Genomic DNA, 27,125 nt, shown 5'->3' on the forward strand with positions numbered 1-27,125 from the left:
TTGCCAGCTGACCTCAGTCAGTTCCTCCCCAGTCCATTAGAGATGTTCCAATAAACTCGAACCTTTAAAGAAAGGAGTCTGCATTCAGCTTCCTTCCCAGATGTAAATAGCATATGGGCATCCTCCCTTAACCCATCAGCGCATCGAAGACACAGGTCTTTGCCATGCTGATATACACTCCCTGATACTCTTCTAGCAGAATCGTGGGTAGGTGGTACTCTCCTTACATCCAAACAAGGGAAAGGGGCCCCTCAGATTGCTCACTCCAGACCAAGGACATCTGCTATAAAGATGACCTGTAATATAGACTGAAAACTTTTAATTTTAAGTAATCTCTACACCAAATGTGGGGCTCCAACTCATAACCCCCAGATCAAGAGTCGCTTGCTCTTCCAACTGAGCCAGCCAGGCACCCCAGAAAACAGCAGTTTCTAAAGGGCAATTCTCCTCCCTCCCCTCTAAAAACCCCAAGTGTTTTAATATATATAAAGATCCTAGACGTGTAAATGGAAACAATTTTTATCATTGCCATCATTAATATAATTATCGCCATTATAGTGGACGGAAAAGATTTGCAAAATCTACAGGAAGGACGACAGAGAAGGAGTTGGCAATAATTCCAGGTTTATGGCAAATAGCACCCTAAACTGGATGGAGGATATAGGAGGAGGAGAAGCAGATTGAGCGAGACAGGGAAAGATTCAGAAGAGAAACTGACGACGATGTGCTGGAGGGTGTGGGGAGCGGAAGGAAAGTAGGTGGGTAGGAACGAAGGTAGCTCAACAGTATATAAAGTTGAAAGAAAGGCTGCCACGAGCCCGTAGCGCAGAACTACACCATCAGCATCAAATCTGCGCTCCCTCCCGGGTTTCTAATCTGCCCCACGTTCCTTGAAATACCGCGAGAACGCGAAGCCAATAAACCCTCCAGAGGTAGCCTAAAGACACGCGCCCCGCCCCGGGCCCGCCCCTCGCGTCCGCGCCGTATTCGGTAGTCAATAAAATTGCGGCGTCTCGGCGTTTGCGGCGGATAACATGGCGGCTTCCATGCTGGGTTCTCTGCTGCGGACGGTCCGGCAGGTCAGGCCTGCGCCCTTAGCCCCATGCCTCCTCCTTCCCACTGAATCCCCAAACCCACGGGTCCCCTACTACTCTACCAACTGCAGTGCCCAGTGTGGACCCGTCTCAGGGGAGGTCCGAACTGCAGATTTGGTGTTCGTAAGCCTATAACTGACAGGCATTGAAAGCTGCAGGTTGCCGCCGATTTGTAAGAAGTTAGTGCAGGTGGAGAAGAGTAGGAGTCCGTGGATTGAGGCCCGAGGGATTCCCAACGTTACGCAAGGAGAGTCGAGCAAAGACTTGGGCGTTCAGCGAGGGAGAGGGAAAGCTTGGAGAGTGTCGTGGCCCAGAGGCAGGTGACAGAATTTCTGGGAGCAGAGTGGTCAGCCCTCTGCTCAGAGTTGCCAGACCAATTAAAAGGGGGAGATAATTGGCTGTTGGTTTTAGCAGTGTGGAGGTTGGGGCCTCCATCATAGCAGTTTTAATGGCGTGGTGGGGGCCAAAGCGTTCAAGAGAGAATGAGGAAAGGAATTGGGAGACCACGAGTATCGACGAACCTTTGCAGATGTTTTGCCGCAAAGGGGAGCCGAAAAATGGGTCAGTAACTGGAAGGACAGGTGGGTTAAGAGTGTTTTGTGTCTGTTTTTTCACGTGACAGAAGTTAACTGCAGGTTTTTGTGTTAAAGCGGAAGATCCTGTAGCCTGGGAAAAATTAAGAGAGGGAAGAATTGCTGGAGCTGTGCCCTTGTGTAGGTAGAAGGTGATGGGTCCCTGTTCCATTATTTGGTCTAAGGAACATGGACAGTTCATCACCTGCGGTAGCATTGTCCAATAGAAATATAATGCCAACTACATGTGTAACTTAAAACATTCTAGTAGCTATGTTAACAAGGCAAAAAGAAACATGAAAATTTTAATAAAATATTTGAAGCCACCATATCCAGAATATTACTTCAATATGTAATCTATGAAAATGACTTATGAGATATTTGCATTCTTTTTTAATACCAGATCTTCAAAATCCAGTTTGAATTTTACTTCCGGCACATCTGTTTGGATGCCAAATTTTCCACTATTAACATGGAACATGTAGCCCTACCAGATCAATAAAGTTGTTTGATATTTACAGCTGCTTCAGGTTAAATTTTTAATGAATTAAATTAGGAATTAACGTTCTCCAGTTGCACTAGTTACTGCATTTCAAGTAGTAGAAATTCAAGTTCGGTAGAATATGTGGTTAGCGGCTACTATCTTAGAATGGATCTTTAATAACAGGAGGGAATATACAGCATATGATTACAGAGTCTGCTAAGTGGGTAGATGTAACAGATATTTATGGAAATTTCTGATTGCTTCTAATTCTATAATTAAAGAGAAGTCATCAGTGGCATGTGAGGATGTGGGAGCAGGTGTTAGGGATTTAAGGAAAGAAGAAATGGCGTGAAATAGGAGTAGACAGGAAAACTAGTAACAAGAATTGGGAGCAAGTATAGTGATGTTAGAGAGGGGCCAGAGAGTTGAGGAGGTATGAAAGACAACATTGTATTTACACGCTATGGAATTCAGGCTGGGTAAGAAAAGAAAGGAAATCAAGACCTGACAGTGAAAAGGTGGTAGGCTCGGGGCGCCTGGGTGGCTCAGTCGGTTAAGCGTCTGACTTCCGCTCAGGTCATGATCTCGCACTCTGTGAGTTCCAGCCCCGTGTCAGATTCTGTGTCTCCCTCTCTGGCCCTCCCCCGTTCATGCTGTCTTTCTCTGTCTCAAAAATAAATAAATGTTAAAAAAATTTTTTTAATAAAAAGAAAAGGTAGAGGATCAATGAATTAAAAACCTCACAGGAATTGTTATCGGGGTGTTTGAAGGAACAAGCTAGAAATAAGCAATAGAGAATGAGATACACAAAACTGAGATGATAGAAGGCTTGCACTTAATGGTGATAAAAGACTCAGGGCAAGGAAGTTAGTACAAAAGTCACTGGAGGAGAGGGGTTCGAGGAACAGAGATCAGGGGATAATTTCATGTATATTGGCTCACCAGGAATTAGGACAAGAATATCAGAGAGCATCTGATTTTTTTTTTTTTTAATGTTTATTTATTTTTAAGAGAAAGAGGAGCAGGGGAGGAGTGGGGGGGGGGGGGGGGCGGTGGGACAGAGGATCCGAAGTCGGCTCTGTGCTGACGGGAGAGAGAGCCTGATGCAGGGCTCGAACTCACCATCTGGGAGATCATGACCGGAGTGGAAGCTGGATGCTCAACCGACTGAGCCACGCAGGTGCCCCTGAGCATTTTATTCTTGATTTCAGCTCAGGTCATGATCTCAGGGTCATGAATTCAAGCCCCGCATTGGAGCCTACTTTAAAAATAATACTATTGGAGAGAGTAACAGTGAGCCAGGATCTAGATTCATTTAAAAATGAAAGTGGTAGTTGAGTGCAGGAGTGAGGGGTGGTGGGAGGTATAACCCAAAAGCATTAAAGTCACAGCTTCCTTTCAAGAAGGAAGGTTTGGGAGCTGCCCTGAAGAGCGAGCAGTACACTTCCCGCACACCTCTACACCCAGTCGTGGGAGAGGAAAAAAAAAAAAAAAAAAAAAAACTATAGGGGAGGCTATCAGGAGGGATTCAAGATTCAGCTAGAGCAAAAATCTGAAGATGGTAATAAGAGAAGTTGAGGATTTAGAAGATATTGATGACCATACAGCATGAATTGAAGAGGGCCCAGTGGAGGCATTTTGGGACGTGACAAGGGGTGAGAAGGGGACAGGAAAGTGTATAGAACAGAATAGATTGCAGTCTTCATATATACAGCATTGTTAGAAACCAATAAGAAAATATTGACAATATAATAGAAATGTAGGCAAAGGACATAAAACATTCACAGAAGAAATAATGTAACCAACCAATAAATGTTTTAAGAGTGTATTTCTAGTCAAAAAAATTATACAATGAGAAACGAGACATGTTTTAAAATGAGAGATGTTTTAGGGGCATCTGAGTGGCTGGGTTAAGTGTCTGACTTCGGCTCAGGTCATGATCTCAGGGTTCGTGAGTTCAAGCCCCACGTCGGGCTCTGTGCTGACAGCTCAGAGCCTGGAGCCCCCTTCAGATTCTGTGTCTCCCTCTGTCTTCCCCTCTGTCTCTTGCATTATCTCAAAAATAAACATTAAAAAATTTTTTTAAAAAATGAGAGGTTTTAAAATAAATAGAAACCTGTTAGGAGATGGTAGAGAGGAAGTTGATTAGAAATAGTTTGGAAAAGAATTGAAGGAGAATGTTTAATTTTGAGTTCTAAGTCTCCTTAACTTTCAGTTTCGTAGGTAAAAGCAAACTTTGTGATGCCCCTCAACATAAATTGTTTCTTTCAGCCAAAATGATCTCCGCTTGTCGTATGAATATATCTTACTCATTTTCTATTTTGGTTTGGACAAACTTCACCTTTTCTCCCTTCCCCCCACGCCCCAGCTGTATAAAAATTCTGTCTCTTCAAAGCCTTACTGAAGGTCCCTTTTCCAGGACACTTGTTTCCAGCCCAGCCCCAGTGACCATGGTATTCGTTTGACTCAGTTATGTCAAATCAATATTGAAATTCCATTTGTGTTTATTTCCAAAGGTGATTGGAGAATTGTTGTCTTTCTCCATGAGAATTTCAGCACTGAAGGCATTCAGTTTATCTTTTATTAATAGATTGAAAAAATGTTTGCTTTCCAGTAGTCTCACTTTTATATTCTTTATTATTCTGTACATATATTTCTTCTATAAACAGCTTTTATTGGAAGCCATCATTACTTTCTGTAGCTGAAATTTAATTAACATATAGCATTTACTCTGGTTTGGGACAGTCTTGAGTTTGTAGTGGCTTGTACAATCTATGCCTGCACTATGTTAAGCAAACTGTAGGTGAGTAAATTTGAAGGTCTAATTGACTTTATTAAGTAATCTTGAATCAGGCACCATCCCATCTAACAAGTAGAGGGAAGCTCTTAGGACTTGTACAAAATGAAGATTTTTATAGGAAGGATGGTGGGGCAAGAAAGTTATCGGCAAAAGAAAAGGTAAGATCACCTTCCCTTAGGGGGAAAGAGCACTGGGCCTTGTGCAGATAATGTCATCTTCCTTTGGGGTGGGGATGGAGGGCCCATGTGGCACTCATTGGCACCCGTCAGAAAATTCTTGACTGACTAGTTAAGACTGCTTTTCTGGGGGAGGTTGAAACAATTAGATTAGAGACTAGGGCTAAGTGATGCCATTTTGGGTCTGTGGTTTTCTATTTTACAGTTACCCCCTTTTGATCTGATTCTCAGCTTAACAGAAATGTGATCAAAATTAAAGGCATTAACGCCACTCTCAGTTACCAACCTCAAGTTCTCGCAGTTTTTGTTATTCCCTTGTGTGGCCTGTCCATATGGTTATGGCTTAATCTCTGGGATATTCACAAGTCATGGCTTCAGGTTCACAATTTTTTAAATGTCATTTTCTTTGTTCCTTAGATGTTTCAAGTCCTTTAAAAAATTTTTTTAAGGTAATCTCTATACCCAACATGGGCTGAAACTCACCACCCCAAGGTCAAGAGTCGCACACTCCACCAACTGAGCCAGCCAGGCGCCCCCAGATGTTTCAGGTCTTAGGGAAATCATTTGCTTGGTGGTTAACAGCTGTGAACATGCATTTAAAGCTTTTAAGAGAATACAACGCACCACAGAAGTTATTATGATTACTAGAAGCAAGGTAATTTCAATATATGGAGTGTACTATAGAGCTATGGTTCCCAAGACCCAAACCAGTCAAAATTAACTAATTCAAAGAAAGACCCCATGCAAAGAGCTACCTTTTTAAGCCAAGTGACTTGTTCTGTGATCTTATGTAATTGAGTTTCAGCTTCCCCAGAAGTGTTAATCTAAGCATAGCAGGTGGTGGCCATAAGCACAGACATCTTGCTCAGATAAAAGATAATCAAGAGCTATTTTACTATTAAGGACAGCTTTGACTCAATCTAAGGATCTTTATTGGGCTGCTATTGCTTTAGCAACAGATTTTGCAATGATTCTAAGAATTAAGGAGCAGTTCTTGGTCACAGCCTCATTTATGTATATCTCTAACCAGAGAAATAGGGACCTGTCAAAAGGAATGAATTCTGATTCATGAATAGGCCCTTTTTTAACTCAGCAGTGTAAATTCAGGGGAATCGACTGATGAGATGTCTTATTTTGCTTGTGAAAAGTTAAGAGCCCAGTTAGATTTTAGCTAAGCCTGAAGTTAAAGAGGTTGTGCCCTCTTAGCAACAGCCTGGGAGATACAGCTGGGGACATTAATCTTTCCAGGCCAGTGCCAGAGTAAAGGAAAAGGAGAATGGATTATGGATTTTTAGTATGAAGTCGATCTGTCATCTTGGACTGAAGCAGTCTACCTCAATACCAGCCACTTCTCTTTCTTGTCAATTTGATTTAGAGGTCTGCAGCATCTGTATGGACCAAGGGTCAGGTGGAGCTTTTTTTTTTTTTTTTTTTTTTAAGCTGTGTGTTGTGTACCCAACACTTAATATGTTTTAGTTTTGCTGTAGCATCAGTGGTCAGGAGTACTAGGTAAGGTCTTTTCCAGTGGGGCTCAAGAACTGTTTTTCTCTAAGAATGTTTCCAAAACGCCACTTTATCTACATGTGCCACACTCTTACAAATACAACGTAAAGACGTAGTATAACTTATTTGACAATGCTTCCCATATTTTACTTATTTTTACATATTTTCTCCCAGCTCCTCCCCCCCATTTATATATTAATTAACAAATCTTTCAGAATATTCCAGGTCAAAGACTTCATTTGTTTATTTTTAAAGTTTATTTATTTGAGAGAGAGGGTGTACACGGGCACTTGAGCGGGGGAGGGTCAGAGACGGGGAGAGAGAATCCTGAGCAGAGCCCCACTGATCCCAGCCCTAGGTGGGGCTCGAACTCAGGAACCCTGAGATCATGACCTGAGCCAAAATCAAGAGTCACTTAACAGACTGAGCCACCCAGGTGTCCCTTAAAACTCATTTTATAAAATAATTTCATTTTAATCTTAACCAGCTTGATCACACATTAATATTCCTTTTCAAAGACTTCTTTTCAACAGACCTATAACTTTTTCCCCCTACATTTCTGTTTTATCATGTGTTTTTAATTTGTTTTCCCCTTAACAAAAATTCATCTCTAATTCTCCTACTTTTTTTTAGTGAAAACATATCCTACTTCCTTGGCATATGGAGATGTTTCCCTTATTTTTAGTAGTTTTAATTACATATATTAATTTGAATTTCTAACTTAGAAACTAATTTCTAGTGAAAAGAAGTAAGCAATTGTGAATGGTCTGGTAACCAGCATTCCTTAAATTTGCAAATTTATGAATACATTTTATAATTTCTAGAAACATGTATGTCTTTTTGAAATTTTTAAAAATATTTGAGAGAGGGAGAGTGGGCGGGGAGGGGTAGAGAGAGAGGCGACAGAGGATCTGAAGCAGGCTCTGTGCTGACAGCACAGGGTCTGATGCGGGGCTCAAACTCACAAATGAGCCGGAGATCATGACCTGAGCTGACGTCGGACACTTAACCGACTGAGCCACCCAGGTGCCCCTAAATATTTTAATGTAGCATTAACACACCTAAATATCTTTTAGTTTCTCTGTAATCAAAAGATAAACCTGTGTTTGGTAATTAATGTTTTAGTATTTTGTCCTATTTGGAAAGGATCTAGATATTTAATGAATTTATCTTAACTCATCATTTAACTTAGCAAAACTTTAAGGTTTCAAGTTACTAAAAAGATTTGGACACTATTTTAAAAGGTTACCTAAAACTTTTTATTTGTTAAGCAATTATGTTTAAATTACCTACCAAAACTTGATTAAACATTAGACAAAGTCTGCCATTATCCCTAAGCTATTATATTTTGGTGGCCGATGTTGTAAGCGATAGGTAGAATAAAAGTTTTATATTTAATGGTGATAACTCCAAAGATTTGCCTGTTTTTAAACTTTTTTTTAATGTTTGTTTATTTTTGAGGAGGAGCAAAGAGAGAGGGAGACACAGAATCTGAAGCAGGGTCCAGGCTCTGAGCTGTCAGCACAGATGTGGGGCTTGAACTCAAGAGTCTGATGCAGGGCTTGAACTCAAGAATCATGAGATCGTGACCTGAGCGGAAGTCAGATGCTTAACTGACTGAGCCACCCAGACACCCCTAAACTAGTTTTCATATCACATCTGTTTTCAGATCACATGAACTTGAAAAACATTTGGGTTAAATTCTAGCTTTCTGAGAGTTTTAGAATGCCCAAATTTTCCAAGCATTTGCCTTCAAACCAACTAAATAGAGCTCCTTTACTGCTCCTTTAGCAGTATCATTTGGAGTTAGAGAAAATATCTCATATTTACAACATATATGGACACAAATACATAGATGAGATATAAACAAAAATTTATAGCTTTTGTTTTTACTGATATTTCCAAATACCTCCTTGTATGTATTTATTTGTTTGGGGGGAGGGGGATGAAAACTTCCCCCTAAAGTTTTGCATTTTAAAGAATGGCTCTTAGGTCCTAGAGAAGAGGGTGGGTAGAAAATTTACAGAAAAAGTATCCAAGTTTTCTTCAAGGTGGAGATTTGGAGCATATCTGTGTGTTATCAAAGGTGCTGGAGTTTGGGCTTGAGAACTCTTTCAGCAGTTTGTATTTTAAAAGGGGCGCCTGGCTGGCTCAGTCAGTAGAGCTTGTGAAGCCTACTTAAAAAAACAAAAAAATAGAAGGGCCTTTTTCCCACTTTTTTTTTTTCCTTTAGTCTCAGGTGATTGTGGGCTGCGCTTCCATTTCAGAGATGTGATAAGATTTAATCATTTCAAGGGACAGAGAAAGAATGTAAAAAAAAATTTTTATGAGAGCTTCAGGATAATTGCAATTTAAAATTTACCTTTTTTCTTAAGGACAGGACAATTTTGTTTCAATATCCTGGTCTTTTATAATATGCACATTTTGAGAATAGGCGAGGTTTTAGGATTGTTAAAGATAGGTGGGTTTTGACTTTCTGGTTTTGGAGAGATTTGTAAGACAAAGACCGTTTTTCTCCAGAGAACTGGGTTACGGCCTGAATATCAAGGAACTGGCTCACGTTTTTAAACAGATTTACTTATTTATATCAGGGAGATTTTTAATGAAAATGAGAATGAAAAGATGGTTGTCTTTGTAAAGTCTGTATAAAATAAAGCATTTTAACAGAAGCCTTCTTTCTGGTTATACGGTTCAACCTTGGCATCTATAATCCTTCTGTTAGTATAAAGTATTAGCTTTATACTTTAAAACGTGTGCTGCTGTTCCACGGACAGGAATTCTCTGGTGGGCAGTGTCTAGGATACACCTGCAAAGGTCGTGCATGAAAATGCCTGAGGCTGGCTGGGATTGATCATAGTAAACCAGGCCCTACGGTTTGTTTCTCAGGCTTCCGCTAAAATCACTTTCTGCTTTCGGTGTTTACAAGAATAGTTGATATACTTTGAACCTAGAGATTAGGCTGGAGTACTCTCCCTGAATCTTGTAGGGAAGAGGAAGTTAAAACAGGGCTGGATTTTAAGAAGGGGAAATTTTGGGATGCCCAGGTGGCTCAGTTGGTTAAGCATCTGACTCTTGGTTTCGGCTCAGGTCATGATCTCACAGTTTCGTGGGTTTGAGCCCTGAATCAGGTTCTGTGCTGATAGTGCAGAGCTTGCTTGGGATCCTCCCCCTCCCCGACCCCCCTCTTCCTCTCTCTCTCTCTGCTCTTCCCCTGCTCAGAAAGCTCCAAAATAAACTTAAAAAAAGGGGGGGGGGGTATTTTCATTGGATGTGGACATTTATTTGTCTTAAGCCTAATTTTTGTTCTTTTTTTTAAAGTTTAGAGAGAGTGTGCGTGTGAGAGTATCTTTGGTTAAGCCATAAAAAGGCTTACTGATAGGAGTCGATATTAAAATTAATAAGACCTGACTTGTTAATGGCCAGACAATGAAGCCTTTAAATTGGCTACATTTGGGGAAAAAAATTATAAAGAGCTCTCAATTGCCTAATTAGTAGAATGGCTAGTTTTAGGGACTCCTTTGACAAGATAAAAGAACAAAAATTAGAGGTGCCTGGGTCGCTCAGTGGGTTGAGCGTCTGACTCTCGACACATGCATGTCACATCCATGCAGTGGAATATACAACCTAAAGAAAAGGAGAAGCTTTTTAACTTATGGATATGAAAGATCTCCAAGATACATTGTTAAATGAGAAAAAAGAGTAAGGGCATGAAACATGGGGGCGGGGGGGGGGGGCGGCGGTATATGTATTTGTATAGGTAAAGATCTCTGGAAAGATACCTTTGGAAGTGGAGGGGTCATCATTGGTCAGGTAAGGGATGAGGTAGGAGAGAGTCCACCCTGTTTTTTCTTTTTACATTTTTTTGGTTTTTGAACCACTGTTAGCCTAAGTAAAGGTCAAACAATTATAATAAAAATCTAAGAAAATGTTTCACTTGCCAATACACCTTATTGGCATTATTAATTACCACCATTTTGGCTTAATGTACATTTGTAAAAGTTATTTATTTTGAATTAAGTCTACTTAAGTTATTAAAATGATCCAAAATTATTAGAATAAAGCTATTAGGTCATAAATAGTAAAAGGGATCACAGAATGGGAGACACTGGCAGAGCCTGGGTCTCACTGTCCTTCACCTTGTTCCTTGTATTTTAGATGGTTCCTTCCTCAGCTTCAGGTCAAGTTCGAGGTTATTATGTAGACTGGAAAATGCTGCGTGATGTGAAGAGACGAAAAATTGCCTACGAGTATGCAGATGAGAGGCTTCGAATCAATTCCCTCAGGAAGAATACCATTTTGCCAAAAGATCTTCAGGTGAGCTAATTAAGATGCGTCCCAATGTGCCACAAGATCATTCTCAAAAAGCACCGTTGATACTGTTGTAACTTAGTAACAATATAATTTCTGGAGGATATGATCAAATTCTCCCGGTCAACCTAAATTAATACCCTTGAAGTTATTCTGGTGAATTTCAGATTAAAGAGAACTTTTCATTCCTAACTAGCCTTTTAACTGTTTATTAGATGATCTTTAGAAAGTACTGGTGAATGGTAATCACACAGAAATTGGACAGTTATTTTGACCTAAGGACTCTCCCCCACTTCTTGCCACTCTTTCAACACTCTCCAGGCATTGCGAGGCTGTGCTGATTGAGGCCATGTGCCTCATATGTGGCCTAAGCTGTTCCTCACCCAGGGCAATGGGTGCCTGCCTCTCTGAACTCCTTCGCCCACCTCTGTGTGCTGAGGTGGTTTTCCATCTGGTTTACTTTCTTCTCATACTCCTTAGCTTGAATAAGAGGATGCCAACCCTGTTTGGCCTCCTGAAGCATATGGGTCCTGCACCTAGCTGGTGACACAGCATACCTGCATTCATGAGTCTTGTTGAGAACCTGAACTCAAACTCAAGGCTACTCAGACTATCAAAAGCTCAGAGGAAAATAAAAAAATACTTATAGAAGCTGGCTGAATAATATACAGGCCACTCATTACCATTAATTCTTTTTAATCTTGTCCAGATTAGCCAGATCAGCAGAAAACTGAGTGTCCTGAACCATTCGGTTATGGCTTTTACCATACGGCATTAAGCTACTTGCTTACATTTAGGGAGTCGTAAGAGGAGGCCTCTGAGAAAAACTTAAGATGTTGTGGAGGATGTTATTTATGAAGATCCCCCGTTCCCCCCTAAGGAATGGCTCTGGTATGAGAACCAGCAATAGCTATTCAAGGACTCCGTGAGTTGTAGGAACTGATCCTGGCTCTGTGTTGCCTACCAAGTAGCATACAGATCAAACTTCTGTCCCAGAGGTCTGTCTCTAACAGACTTACAGGCTTTTCACAGTGCACACTATTGTCTCATTGTCCCTGTGCCCCAATTTCCTCATTTGTAAATTGACTTAAATCTTTTTTGGGAACAAGGAGAGGTATAGAAGTGTATATACATAATAGGTACGTACATACATACATAATTCATAGCTCTTCTAGGACAGCCTCCACGAAACTTGACTTCCAGCCTGGTCTCCCCTCCAGTCCACTTTATAGCACATACTATCTACCATTCATTGACTTAATTGTCAGTGTATAGAATTCACTAAATATTTCATAATGGCAACACATGCACAAGCTCTTGGAGATTAGGAAATAATTTTTTTTCAGCTGTGCAACATATATATTTGATTTGCTAATTCTGTATATTACTCTGTGTACAATGATAACGATAAGTGTAGTCATTGTCACCATACAATGTTACACAATATTTTGACTATTCCCTATCTCTGTGACGTACTTATTTTATAACTGGAAGTATATACCTTTAATTTTAAAATAACATTTAAATAACATTAAAGTAACATTTAATGTTATTAGTTTCAGGTAACTAACACATTGATTCAAAAATTCTGTACATAATGATCAGCCATATGTGTAATCACCATGCAACATTATTGCAATATTATTGACTGTATTCCCCATGCTGTACTTTCCTTTTTTTGTTCTTTAATTGAAGTATAGCTCATGCACACTGTTCTGTTAGTTTCAGGTGTACAACCTAGTGATTTGACAACTCTATGCATTGCTATCCTCACCACTAGTGTAGTTACCATCTGCCACCATATAACGCTATTTATGATACATTGACTATATTCCTTATGCTGTACCTTTCCTCCCTGTGACTTACTCATTCCATAACTGGAAGCCTGCACTTTCTATTTTCCTTCACCCCTTTTGCCCATATACCCACATATCTGCCCTCTGACAATCACCGGTTTTCATTTTTGTGGGTGAATTTCTATTTTAGTAGTTTGTTCAGTTGTTTTGTTTTTTAGATTTCGCATATAAGTGAAATCCTATGGCATTTGTCTTTCTGTTTTACTTATTTCACTTAGTATAATGACCTGTAAGTCTATCTGTATTGTTACGAATGGCAGGATCTCATTGCTTTTTAAGGCTGAGTAATATCCCATTGTGTATACATACACATCTTCTCTATCCATTCATCTATCATTGGACACTTGGGTTGCTTACATATCTTGACTATTGTAAATAATGCTATAATCGTAGGGGTACATATATTGTTTCAAATTAGTGTTTTTGTTTCTTTGGACAGATACCCAGTAGTGGATTACTAGGTTGTACTGTTTTCTATTTTTTATTTTTTGAGGAGACTTCATACTGTTTCCCACGGTGTCTGCACCAATTTACATTCCCACTGCAGGAGATTTCCCTTTTCTCTATATCCATGCCACTATTTAATTCTACCCATTCTGAAAGTTGTAAGGTAATGTCTCATTGTGGTTTTGATTTCGATGGTTAGTGATGTTGAGCATCTTTTTATTTGTCTGTTGGCCATCTATGTCTTCTTTGAAAAAATGTCTATTCAAGCCTTCTGCCTATTTTTTAACTGAATTATTTGCTTTTCTGGTATTGAGCTGTATAGGTTCTTTATATGTTTCTGGATATTAACCCCTTATCAGATGTATTTGGAGATGTCTTCTCTCATTCAGTAGGCTGCCTTTTTGTTTCGTTGATGGTTTCCTTTAATGTGCAAAAGGTTTTTATTTTGGTGTAGTCCCAAAAGTTTATTGTGTTTTTGTTTCTCTTGCCTGAAGAGATATAACTAGAAAAATATTGCTAAAGCCAATGTCCAAGAGATTACTATCTATGTTTTCTAGGAGTTACGTGGTTGCAGTTTCTCACATTTAGGTCTTTAATCCATATCAAGTTTATTTTTGTGTGGAGTGTAAGAATGTGGTCCAGTTTCATTCTTTGGTGGGTAGCACTTCAGTTTTCCCAATCACATTTATTGAAAAGACTGTCTTTTCCTCATTGTGTACATCCTTACCTCCTTGTTATAGATGAATTAACCATATGAGTGTGGATTTATTTCTGGGCTCTCTAGTCCTATCCCATTGACCTAGCGTGTCTGTTTTTGTGCCGATACCATGCTGTTTGATTGTTACAGCTTTGTAGTATATCTTGAAATCTGGGTTTGTGATACCTCCAGCCTTGTTGTTTCTCTGGTTTGCTTTGGCTATTCAGGGTCTTGTGTGGTTCTAAGCAAACTTTTGTATTACTTGTTTTAGTTCTATGAAAAATACTGTTGGTATTTTGATAGGGATTGCATTGAATCTATAGATTGCTTTGGGTAGTATGGACATTTAAACAATATTAATTCTTCTAATCCATGACTATGGGATATCTTTCCATTTGTTTGTGTCATCGTCAGTATCTTCCAGTTTTCAGAGGATAGGTTTTTCACCTCCTTGGTTAAATTGGCAATCATACTAGAAGTAGTATGTTAATCACTTATGAAGCCAATATGGGAATTAAAATGCTAAAGTAGTAAAAATCAGTTTTATCTACAAAAATTAGTCTAAGGATAAACAAAATAAGATGTAAAATATAACATCATATACATAAAACATGGATGGGGTTAATTTAGTGCTTTTACTGTATGTTTGAATTTAAGATACAGCAACATAATACAGACTGTTAAACACTGAAGATGTTATATATAACCCTGTGGTAACCACAAATGAAGAGGTTATAGTAAATACACAAAAAATAGACAAAAATCCAAGCATAACACTAAAGAAAGACCTCAAACCCCAAGCGAAAAGAACAAAAGAAGGACAAAAAATAGACAAAAACTACAAAAACAATAAGGACACGCCAAACTGCTAATAACTGCATATATATCAGTAATTACTTTAAATGTGAGTGGACTAAATGCTCCAATCCAAAGATACAGGATGACGGAGTGGATTAAAAAAAAAGACCCATCTGTACACTGCCTACAAGAGACTCACGTCAAGACCTAAAGATGTATACAAACTGAAGGTGATGGGACGCAGAAACACATTCCGTGCAAATAGCGCAAAACAAAAAAAGCCAGGGTAGCAGCGCTTTAGGTGCATTTTCTGCACTGTGGGGATGGCAGAGGGAGAGGTGAACCAAGACTTCATTGTCAAGATGGAGAGCCCACCCCCAGCACTCCACAGGATTGTGCCAGCCCACCATCTCCACATACAAGTAGTTCAGGTAAACAACCTATGAGTGTAACACTTAGAGAATGATTAAGGAAAACTAGATCTTCATTTGATTCCTGTTACAGTTTGGTAAAACATCTTAAAGTAGAGAATGAAGAAAATTATCAGACTTCTTCAGAGAAACCAACATCTTCAACAGAAGAAAACTGTTTGAATTTCAAAAAAAAAAAATTTAAATACATAGACAATAAATTTGAAGAACGCGCATATTTGAAAAATACCTTCAAGAATATCAGTTCAGGGGCGCCTGGCTGTCTCAGTTGGTAGAGCGTATGACTCTTGATCTTGGGCTTGTGAGTTTGAGCCCCACGTTGGGTATAGGGATTACTTTAAAAAAAATAAAATCTTTAAAAACAAAACAACATCAGTGCATGTGAATCTAAATTGATAGTCATGCAGTGATCTGCAAAGTGTTGTTGTGGATGAGGATCTTCTCAAATAAGGATTAAGTGTGAAGAAAAAGCAAAATTGGTGAAGCCAATTGAGAAGAAAGAAGACCTTCCCTGGAGGCCAAAACTGGTCAAAATGTACAGATCAAAGACTGACGTGTCTCAGTGACAGTTAATACAGAAGTGGAGAAGCTGGAGCCAGCTGTGGCTTTATGAGTTGCAGTCAGCTACGTCTGAGGAGAACAAGAAACCCAACCTTACAAAGCTGATAGACCCCTGTGGGTTAGATGATCAGTTGCTACCCTGTAACAGAAATGAAGAATTTGTTAGTGTTTAATAATTCTTTCTCCAGAATATTTTTGAGAATAACAATTTAAGAGATACCTAACCCATTTTAAAAGGAAGATAGAAACCATTAGGGCTTAAAGAAAGGTATCTCGATGAACATCAGTTTAGGGCACTCTGTTATATAAATACAAAGTAGGCTCTAAAATGAAAATTTAGGGGGCACCTTGGTGGCTCAGTTGGTTAAGTATCTGACTCTTGAGTTCAGCTCAGGTTGTGTTCACGGTTTGGGAGATTAAGCCCCGTGTCAGGGTCCGTGCTTACAGCGTGGAGCCTACTTAGGATTCTCTCTCTACTCTCTCTCTGCCCCTCGAAATGACCGTGTGCTTTCTCTCTCTCAAAATAAATAAACTTTAAAAAATAAATAAAATGAAAATTTAGGATTGTGGATAAATTTTCCAAAGAAAACTGGACATTTAAAGAAATGTGAAAAAAATTTAGATCATGTTTTAAAAACTAATTTGGACATTCCTTGAAGTCTGTTTTAATACCTTTGGGTTTAGTGGTCTAAAAATGCCTGCATGTCTCCTAAGTTTATGAACATTATTTCCAAGTATCACATATTTCCATCTGGATGGTATAGCAGGTAATTAAACTTGCTCATATGTCCAAAATTTAAAAAAAAAAAAAAAAAAAAAAGACTTTAAAACAAAGACTGTAGCAAGAGACAAAAAAAAAAAAAAAAGGCATTACATAATGATAAAGGGATCAATCCTACAAGAGGATATAACAATTATAAATATTTATGTACCCAACATAGGAGCACCTAAGTAAATAAAGCAAATATTAATAGATATAAAGGGAGAAATCGACAGTAAAACAATAACAGTAGGGAGCTTTCACACCTCACTTATTTCAGTGGATAGATCAGCCAGACAGAAAACCAATAAGAAACTGAGGCTTTGATTGTCACATTAGACAGACCTAACAGATATATATATAGAACATTCCATCTGAAAACAGAATACACATTCTTTTCAAGTACACATGGAACATTCTCCAGGACAGATCACATGTAAGTTCATAAAGCAAGTCTCAGTAAATGTAAGAGGATTGAAATCCTATCAAACATGTTTTCTGACCATAACAGTATGAGACTAGAAATCAGTTACAAGAGAAAAATCTGGAAAAAACACAAACACCTGGAGGCTAAACAACATGACACTAAGCAACAAGTGAGTCAGGAGGAAATCAAGGAGAAAGTAAAAAAAAATACATGGAGACAAATGAAAATAAAAACACTGTAGTCCAAAATCTTTAGGACATGGCAAAAGCATTTCTAAGAGGGAGGTTTAAAGTCCTACAGGCCTACCTCAAGAAATAAGAAAAATCTCAAACAACCTAACCTAACACTTAAACTAGAAAAAGATCAAATCTCAGAGCTAGTAGATGGAAGGAAATAATAAAGATCAGAAGAAATAAATGAAATAGAGACAGGAAAATAACAGTAGAAAAGGTCAATGATAGAGCTAATTCTTTGGAAAGATAAAATTGACATTTAACCAGACTTACCAAGAAAAAATAAGGAATGTAATCAAAAATGAAGGAGAGGAAATAGTAATTGACATCACAGAAATACAAAGGATTAGAGAGAACATTTGAAAAATTATATGTCAACAAATTGGGCACTCTAGAACAAATGGATGAATTCCTAGAAACATACATTTTCCGAAAACTGAATCAGGAAGATGTAGAAAATTTCAACAGGAGTGCCCAGGTGGCTCAGTTAAGTGTGTGACTTTGGCTCAGATCATGATTTCATGGTTCATGAGTTCGAGCCCTGCACCAGGCTATGTGCTGACAGTGCAGAGCCTGCCTGGGTTCATTCTCTCTCTCTCTCCCCCTCTTCCTTTTCTTCTTCCCTTACCCCACTAGCTCACATGTATGCATGTGTTCTCTCTCAATATAAATAAATTTTTAAAAAAGTAAATAGGGGTGTCTGGGTGGCTCAGTCAGTTGAGCATCCGGCTCTTGGTTTCAGCTCAGGTCATAATCTCACAGTTTTGTGAGTTTGAGCCCTATATCTGGCTCTGTGCTTAGGATTCTCTCTCTCCCTCTCTCACTGTCCCTCCCCTGTTCGTGCTGTCCCTGTCTCTCTCAAAATAAATAAACTTAAAAACATTTTTTTTTAAATACAAATAAAAGAACATTTGAACAGACCTGTTACTAGTAACGAAATTGAATTGGTAATCAAACTCCCAACAAACAAAATTCCAGAACCAAATGTCTTCACAGATAACCTCTACCAAACATGTATAAAAGAGTTAAGGGGTGCCTGGGTGACTCAGTCGGTTGAGCATCCAACTCTTGATTTTGGCATGGGTCACGATCCCAGGGTTGTGGGATTTAAGCCCAGCATCAGGCTCTGTGCTGAGTGTGGAGCCTGCTTAAGATTCTCTCTCCCCCCTCTTCTTCCCCCTCTGCCCCTCTCCCCTGCTCGTGCTCGCTCTCTCTCTCTAAAATAAAAAATAAATAAAATAGACTTAATGTTTATTCTTAAACTATTCCAGTAAATAAAAGAGGAAGGAAAACTCCCAATTCATTCTACATGGCCACAGTTACCCTGGTACCAAACCAGACAGAGACACTACAAAATCTCTGATGAACACAGGTGGAAAACATCCTTAAAAAAAAAAAAAATTAGCAAAGCAATTTCAGCATATATATTAAAAGATCATTCACAAAGATTGATTTCAGGGATGCAAGAGTGGGTCACTTTTGGCAAATCAAATCAGATACACTAACAAGAGAAAGGATAAAAACCATATGATCATCTCAGTAGATGCATTTGACATAATACACTAGCCATTCACAATAAAACTCTCAGCAAAGTGAACATACCTCAAATTAGTAAAGGCCATATATGAAAAACCCCCAATTAACATCATACTCAGTGGTGAAAAATTGAAAGTTTTTCCACTAAGTTCCAGAACAAGACCAGGATGTCCACTCTCACTACTTTTATTCAACATACTACTGGAATTCAACTGCAACAATCACACAAGAACTTAAACCATCGAAATTGGTAAAGAAGAAGTAAAACTGTCACCATTTGCAGATGACCCGATACTATATATAGAAAACCCAAATTACTCCACCAAAAAACTGTTACTACTGATCAATGATTTTAATAAAGGTGCATGATAAAAAAATTAATATACAGAAATCTATTGCATTTTTATACACTAATAATGAAGTAGAAAAAAAATTAAGAAAACAATCCCACTTACAATTACACCAAAAAGAATAAAGTACCTAGGAAATATTCTTAATGCTTAATAGTTTATGACAATTTAGTGGATTTTATATGCATTTTCTTATTTAATTTATGCACTTTTTATATGTTAGAATAATTACTGTGCTTTCTTACAGTCTAGCACAGGATCAATCATACTTGTCAGGTTTAAATGAATACAGTCACACTAATACGCACATATATAAGAATAAACTTCTAAGAAATCCTTAATGCAAACTTTTGCAGTAATCTTCTTCCTCCATCTTGACCACTTTTGCCCTTCTAGATTCATTCTTTACATTGCAGTTGATCTTAAAAATGGATATCTCAGGGTGCCTGGGTGGCTCAGTCGGTTAAGTGTCCAACTGTCAGTCTTGGCTCAGGTCATGATCTCACAGTTTGTGAGATTGAGCCCCATGTTGGGCTCTTGGCTCAGGTCACGATCTCACGGTTTGTGAGATCGATCTCTGTGCGGAGTCTGCTTGGGATTCTCTGTCTCTGCTCTTCCCTGTCTTACTCTCTCAAAATAAATTTAAAAACTTAAAAATAAATAAAAATGGAAATCTCACCTGATCTTTCATCTTTCTTACTCCAGCTGCCAGAATCTTTACCACAGATGTCAGGGCTCTGTTATCCTCATTCTCCAGCCTCAGACCACATTCCCTCTTACTTGCTCTGCATCCCAGAGGTTTCAGATTTTAAAGATTCATAAATCATATGGGGAATAACCAAACTTTATACCTTAAGGAACTAGAAAAAGAAGAGTAAACTTTAAGCCCAACTTAGCAAAAGAAAGGAACTCACAGGGGTACCTGGTTGGCTCAGTTGGTAGAACATGTGACTCTTGATCTCAGGGTTGTGAGCTCAACCCCCACACTGGGTGTAGAGCTTACTTAAAAAAAAAAAAAAAAAAAGAAAAATAATAAAGATCAAAGCAGAAATAAATGAGAGACCAGAAAAACACTAAAGATCAATGAAACTAAGAGCTGATATTTTGAAAAGATAAACAAAATTGACAAATACTTAGCTAAACTAAGTAAAAAAGAGCAAAAACTCAAAATCGCAATGAAAAAGGAAACATTACATCTGAGATCACAGGAATACAAAGTATCATAAGAAACTGATATGAACCATTCATTAAATGCCAGCAAATTGGAGAACCTAGACAAAATGGGTAAATTCCTAGAAATATACAACCTAACGAGACTAAGTGGAGGAGAAATAGAAAATCTGAACTGACCAATAATGAATAAGGCTATTGAATTAGTGATCAAAAACCTTTCAACAAAGAAAAGCCCATAAATGGCTTTATGAGTGAATTCCATCAAATATTTAAAGATAAATTAATATACTTCTCAAACTCTTCCAAAATATTAAAGACAAGGGAACACTTGCAAATTTATGTTATCAGATCAGCATAATACTATTACAAAGCCAGATAAAGACACTATAAGAAAAAGAAACTACAGGCCAATTTCCCTGAAGAATATAGATGCAAAAATTCTCAACAAAATACTAGCAAATCATATTCAATAACATATTAACAATATCATCCGCTATGACCAAATGGGATTTGTCCCTGGCATGCAAAGATGATTCAACATATGCAAGTCAGTAAATATGATATACCACCTTAATAGAGTAAAATATAAAACTCATGGTTGGGGCACCTGGGTGTCTCAGCTGAACATCTGACTCTTGATTTTGGCTCAGGTCATGATCTCAGGGTCATGGGATTGAGTCCCGTGTTGGGTTCTGCACTGGGTGTGGAGCCTGCTTAGGATTCTCTCTCCCTCTGCCCTCCCCTACTTGAACTTGTTCTCGCTCTGTCTGTCTCTCTCTCTCTCTCTCAAAAAAAAAAAAAAATCATATGGTTGTCTCAGCAGATGCAGAAAAATCATTTGGCAGAATTCAACATTATTTCATGATAAAAGCTCTCAACAAAGAGCTGCATGTAGAAGAAACATGCAACAAAAGAATAATAAGCCCATAGCTGACATCATATTCAGTGGGGAACAGCTGAAAGCTTTTCCTCTAAGATCAAGAACAGGAAAAAGATGCCCACTCTTGGTTCTTTTATGCAACATAGTACTAGAAGTCATAGCCAGAGCAGTCAGGCAAGAAAAAATTTTCAAAGGTATTCAAATCAGAAATCTGAATAGGAAATAATATAAGCAGATGTACAATGGCATCAAAATCAATAGAATATTTAGGAATAAATTTAAAGAGGGGACAGATCTGTACACTGAAAACTATAAGACATTGATGAAGGAAATTGAAGAAGACCTAAATGAAAAGATAATTCTGTGTTCAGGGATCAAAAGAATTAATATTAAAATGTCCATACTATACAAAGCCATCTATAGACTCTTTGCAATCCCTATAAAAATTCCAATGGCCTTTGTCACAGAAATTAAAAAAAAAAAAAAAATTCTAAAATTCATATGGAATCACAGAAGACCCCTGAATAGCCAGAGCAAATCTGAGAGAAGTACGAAACTGGAGGCCACATGCTTTCTTTCTTTTTTTTTTTTTTTTTGTAGTAAAAGGACCTACACACCTCCTGACTTTTTTTTTTAACATTCATTTTTTTTTTTTTCAAAAGAGAGTGCATGTGTGAGTTGGGGGAGGGGCAGAGAGGAGACAGATCCAGAGCAGGCTGCATGCTGTCAGCACAGAGCCCAATGTGGGGCTCAAACTCATGAACCAGGGGATCATGACCTGAGGCAAAGTTAGACACTTCACGGACTGAGCCACCCAGGTGCCCCTACACACTTTCTAATTTTTAAAATGCTATTACAGGAGCGCCTGGCTGGCTCAGTCATTAGAGCATGTGACTCTTGATCTTGGGGTTCTGCGTTCAAGCTCCACATTTGGTATAGAGATTACTTTAAAAAAATCTTTAAAGAAAAAACTTCATTACAAAGCTATAGTACTCAAAATAGTATGATACTCCATAACACATAGAGCAGTGAAAACGAAGCAAGAGCCCAGAACCCCATCCAGTTGATTCCCAACAAGCGAACCAAAACTCAGTAGGGGAGGAGTAGTTTCTCTAACAAATGGTGTTGGGGAAGCTGGATGTTCATGTGCAAAAGAATGACACTGGACCTCCGTCCTATACCACTCCCAATAATTAACTCGAAATGGGTGAAAACTTAAACCTGAAACCGTAAAACTTCTAGAAGAAAACATAAGGGAAGAGCTCCTTGACATTGGTGTTGGCAGTGATTTTTTAGATATGACATCAAAAGCATAAGCAACAAAAGCAAAAATAAATGAGTGGGACTGCATAGAAGTAAGCAGCTTCTGCACGGCAAAAGGTCTGAGAAAGGGTGCACTAATTATTGAAACTGGAGTTTCCTCAAAAAGTTAAAATTAGAACCATATGACCTAGCAGTTCTACTTCTGAGTGAAGAAAATGAAAATACGAATTCGAGAAGATATCTGCACCCCCACATATATTGCAGCATTATTCACAGTTGCCAAGTCATGGAAGCACCCTACATGTCAGCAAATGAAGGAGATATTTATTCAAAGAAAATGTGGTGCGCGTGCACACACCCAATTGTAGTAGGATTTTCCTTTTGTAGTAACTTGAACGTACCTTGGGAACATTACATTAAATCAGAGGAAGACAAATGTTTGATCTCACTTACATATATAATGTGATATAAGTTGAACTCATAGGAATAGATTATAATGGTGGTTACCAGTGGCTGGGAGGTAGGGGAAATGGGAAGATATTGGGCAAAGTGTACAAACTTCTGTTTATAAACTGAATAAGTGCTGAGAATCTAACATATAAAATGGTGATTATAGTTAACAGTACTGCGTTACATGCTTGAAACTTGCTAAGAGAGTAATGTTATATGTTCTCATCACCCCCCAAAAAAGGTAATTATTTGGGGTGATGGAGGTGTTCATTAGGCCTTATTGTAGTAATTATTTTGCAAGGTATACATGTATTAAATGTGTTAACACAATGTTATATGTCAATTACATCTCAGTAAAGCTGGGGAAAAAACATGGGGAGACAACAGAAATAAATACATTCACATATTTTCCAAATGACTTAAACAAGAATGTATATAGTGGTGAAAAACTGAGGGCTTTTCCTTTAAGAACCGAAACAAGACAAGAATGTCTACTCTTGCCACTTTTATTCTACATGGTACCGGGAGTCCTAGCCACAGCAATCAGACAAAAGTTAGGTTTAGATAGCATCCAAATTGATAAGGAAGAGGTTAAACTGTCACTATTTGGAGGTGACAAGATATTATATATAGAAAACCCTAAAGACTTCACCAAAAAACTTATTAGAGGTAATAAATGAATTCAGTAAAGTTTCAGGATACAAAATTAATGCACAGAAATTAGTTGCATTTCTATACACTAATGACAGAGTAGCAGAAAGAGGCATTAAGAAAACAGTCCCAGGGCGCCTGGGAGCCAGTTAAGCGGCCCACTTTGGCTCAGGTCATGATCTTGTAGTTTGTGAGTCCAAGCCCACGTCGGTCTCTATGCTGACAGCTCAGAGCCGGAGCCTGCTTCAGATTCTGTGTCTCCCTCTCTCTCTGCCCCTCCCCTGCTCACACCCTGTCTCTGTCTCTCAAAAATGAATAAAAACGTTAAAAAAAAAAAAAGAGAGAAAGAAACAGTCCCATTTACAGTTGCACCCAAAACATTAAATAGGAATAAACCAAGAAGTCGAAAGATCTGTACTCTAAAAACTATAAAACGTTGATGAAAGAAATTAAAGATGATACAAACAAATGGAAACATATTCCATGCTCATGGATTGGAAGGATTAATATTGTTTACATGTCCATACTACCCAAAGCAATCTACAGATTCAGTGCAATCCCTATCAAAACACCACCAGCACTTCTCACAGAACTAGAACAAATAATAATAAAATTTTTATGGAACCACTTACGAGCTCAGTAGCCAAAGTAATGTTGAGAAAGAACAAAGCTGGAGGTATCCCAATCCCAGATTTCAAGATAAACAGCAAAGCAATAATAATCAAAACAGTGTTCTACTGGCACAGAAGTAGACATAGATCACTGGAAAGGAAATAAACTCAGTTAATCTACAACAAAGGAAGCAAGCATGTACAGTGGGGAAAAGACTGTCTCTTCAGTAAATGCTTTTGGAAAACTGGACCACTTACTTAACCATACCCAAAAATAAACTCAAAATGGGTTAAAGACCTAAATGTGAGGCCTGAAATAAAACTCCTGGAAGAAAATATAGGCAGTAATTTCTTTGATATCAGCTATAGCAACATTTTTCTAGATATGTCTTCTTAGGCAAGGGAAACAAAAGTATAAGTAAATTATTGGGACTACACCACAATAAAAGTTTTTGCACATCAACAAAATGAAAAGACAACCTAATGAAGATATTTGCAAATGATAATAGGTTAGTACCCTAGATATATAAAGAACTCCTACAACTCAACACCCCAAAAAAGCAAAAAATAATTCAATTAAAAAGAGAGAAAAAAAAAAGGACCTATGAATAGGCATTTTTCCGAAGAAGACAAACAGATGGCCAACAGACACATGAAAAGATGTTCCACGTCACTCATCATAAGGAAATGCCAGTCAAAGCTACAATGAGATGTCACTTGACACTTGTCAGAATGGTTAGAATTAAAAAGATAAGTGTTGGCAAGGATGTGGGTTAAAGGGAATCTTCAGGCATTGTTGGTGGGAATATAAATTTGGTGCAGCCACTGTGGGAGACAGTGTGGAGGTTGCTCAAATTAGAAATACTGTATGATTCATTCAGGGCGCCTGGGTGGCTCAGTCAGTTAAGTGTCTGACTCTTGATTTTAGCTTGGGTCATGATCTCACATTTTGTGAGATTGAGCCCAGGACTGGGCTCTATGCAGTCAGCACAGAGCCTACTTGGGTTCTCTTTCCTTCTTTCCCTGCCGCCCCCCTGCTCTCACACGCACTCTCTCTCAAAAACAAATATTAAAAAATTAAAAAAACCCAAAAAACTATATGATTCAGTAATTCCGCTACTAGGTGTTTACCCGTGGGAAACGAAAGCACTAATTCAGAAAGGTACATGCACCTCTGTGTTTACTGCAGCATTATTTACAGTAGCCAAGATACAGAAGCAACCTAAGTGCCTATCGACAGAAAATTGGATAAAGATGTGTGTGTGTATACATATATATACACAGTGAAATATTACTTAGCCATAAAAAGCAATGAGATCTTGTCATTTTCAACAACATGGATGAACTTAGAAAGTATTATATGCTAAGTGAAAGAAAAATGTTACATATACTTGCATTTATACATGGGATCTAAATAACACAAGACCCATAAATACAGAAAAACTGAGGGGAGAGATGGGCACAAGGAAGGAGAGGGAGTGGGAGGCACAGGCTTCCTGTTATAGGGTGAATAAGTCATGGGGATGGAAGGTACAGCATGAGGAATATAGTCAGTGGCATTGCCTTAGTGTGGCATGGTGACAATTGGTAGCCACGCATGTGGTGGGCACAGCACAATGTGTAGACTTGTCGAATCACCATGTTATACACCTGTAGCTGACATCGTGTGTCAACTGTACTTCAATAGAAATAAAAATAAGATTCAGAGAAAGAGAAATTTATACAGCTGCCCTATTCATGATAGCTCAAAACTGGAAACCACCCAGATGTCCATCAACTATAGAATGGATAAGTGAATTCCATTATGATGAAAAGAAATTATGTATGGCCACACAATGAAAATCAAACAGTATGGATGAATCTCACAAGCATATTATTATTGAATGGAAGAAGCCAAAGAGAAATGAATAAAAAAGAATGCCCATTATATGGTTAGATTTATATAAAATTCTGAGTAAGAAAAGCTCATCTGTGGTGTTAGTAATCAGGTGAGCTGTTAGCTGACAGTGTCTGTGCTCAGTGTCTGAAAGGAGGCACAGCCAGGGCCTGGGGTACCCATCATGGGTTTTTTTGTACTCTAGTTCCTTATTACTCAGATGTTCTGTTAAAAGTTACTGAGCTGTTACACTTCCGATTTGTAGATTTTTGTGTACCTATGTTAAATTTCTATAAAATTTTAAAAATTGTATTGGGAGCATGCCAAACATTTCTGTCATTTTTCTGGTCTGTTTCTAGCCAAAGGTTAGGGTTCACTAGTGTGTCCAAGGTTCTTCGGACAAACTGGCTGTATCAGTGAATCTAGCCCTTTGTTCCCCTACTCCAAGCATTGACTTACGCATATAGAATAAATATATGCCTGTGATATGTGTAATAATGTTGTGACTTCCCTTAGGAAGTGGCTGATGGAGAAATCGCTGCCCTTCCCCGGGATAGCTGTCCTGTTAGAATCCGAAATCGGTGCGTTATGACGTCCCGTCCACGTGGTGTAAAGCGGCGCTGGAGGCTTAGTCGTATCGTCTTCCGTCACTTAGCAGACCACGGGCAACTGTCGGGGATCCAGCGGGCAATGTGGTGATCAGCTCCGGACCCACTGAGCAGGGAAACCAGGTCTGGCAAGAAGAGACTTTTCTAATAGACAAAACCCTGGTTTTATAGAGGTCCAATGTAGGAGTCGTCTAGTCTACCTGATACTGCCTGTTAAATTACTTCTTAATTTTAAATTAAGAAATTTGGATGTTTCATTCTGTCAGTGAACTCTGGCCATCTGTGAGTTCTCTCTTGGACTTAAAAATTAAACATACTGCCTCCCTGCATAGTACAAGGAGTACAGTAATAAAAAATATTGTGAATATATTCTCTGTATACCTGCCTTTTCCTTCACATTTAATCTTTTAATAACATCCTAAAAGTTCCTGTATTTTTTAAGTACATTATTTCATAAAGCAGTTTTATCTAACAGTTATTGCAACTCATGGACAAGTAGCTCATCTGTGACAACTTGTAATCTTGGGTTGAACTTCCCTGACATGCGCAGAACACTTTACCATTTCTCATTGTTAGAGAA

At 38.5% G+C, this 27,125-nt stretch overlaps 1 protein-coding gene and 1 pseudogene across 2 annotated transcripts; both read left to right on the top strand.

Annotated features, from left to right (window-relative positions):
• The first annotated feature begins 968 nt into the window (after nucleotides 1-968).
• On the top strand, nucleotides 969-26,914 carry MRPS14 (mitochondrial ribosomal protein S14). 2 transcript variants are annotated; one of them, XM_019425420.2, is made up of 3 exons: nucleotides 969-1,079; nucleotides 10,785-10,943; nucleotides 26,454-26,914. In XM_019425420.2, exons 1-3 carry the CDS (start codon nucleotides 1,035-1,037, stop codon nucleotides 26,634-26,636), a joined length of 387 nt encoding a protein of 128 aa, XP_019280965.1. In that variant the 5' UTR covers nucleotides 969-1,034; the 3' UTR covers nucleotides 26,637-26,914. The 2 variants fall into 2 exon arrangements, with proteins under 2 accessions (XP_019280965.1, XP_019280975.1); XM_019425430.2 differs by lacking the exon at nucleotides 969-1,079 and adding an exon at nucleotides 5,589-5,781.
• On the top strand, nucleotides 11,824-16,511 carry LOC128778853 (swi5-dependent recombination DNA repair protein 1 homolog; annotated as a pseudogene).
• Nucleotides 26,915-27,125: the final 211 nt, after the last annotated feature.

Source organism: Panthera pardus, unplaced genomic scaffold (assembly GCF_024362965.1).
Source record: "Panthera pardus isolate Hobbes unplaced genomic scaffold, ASM2436296v1 HiC_scaffold_21, whole genome shotgun sequence".
Lineage (NCBI taxonomy): Eukaryota > Metazoa > Chordata > Mammalia > Carnivora > Felidae > Panthera > Panthera pardus.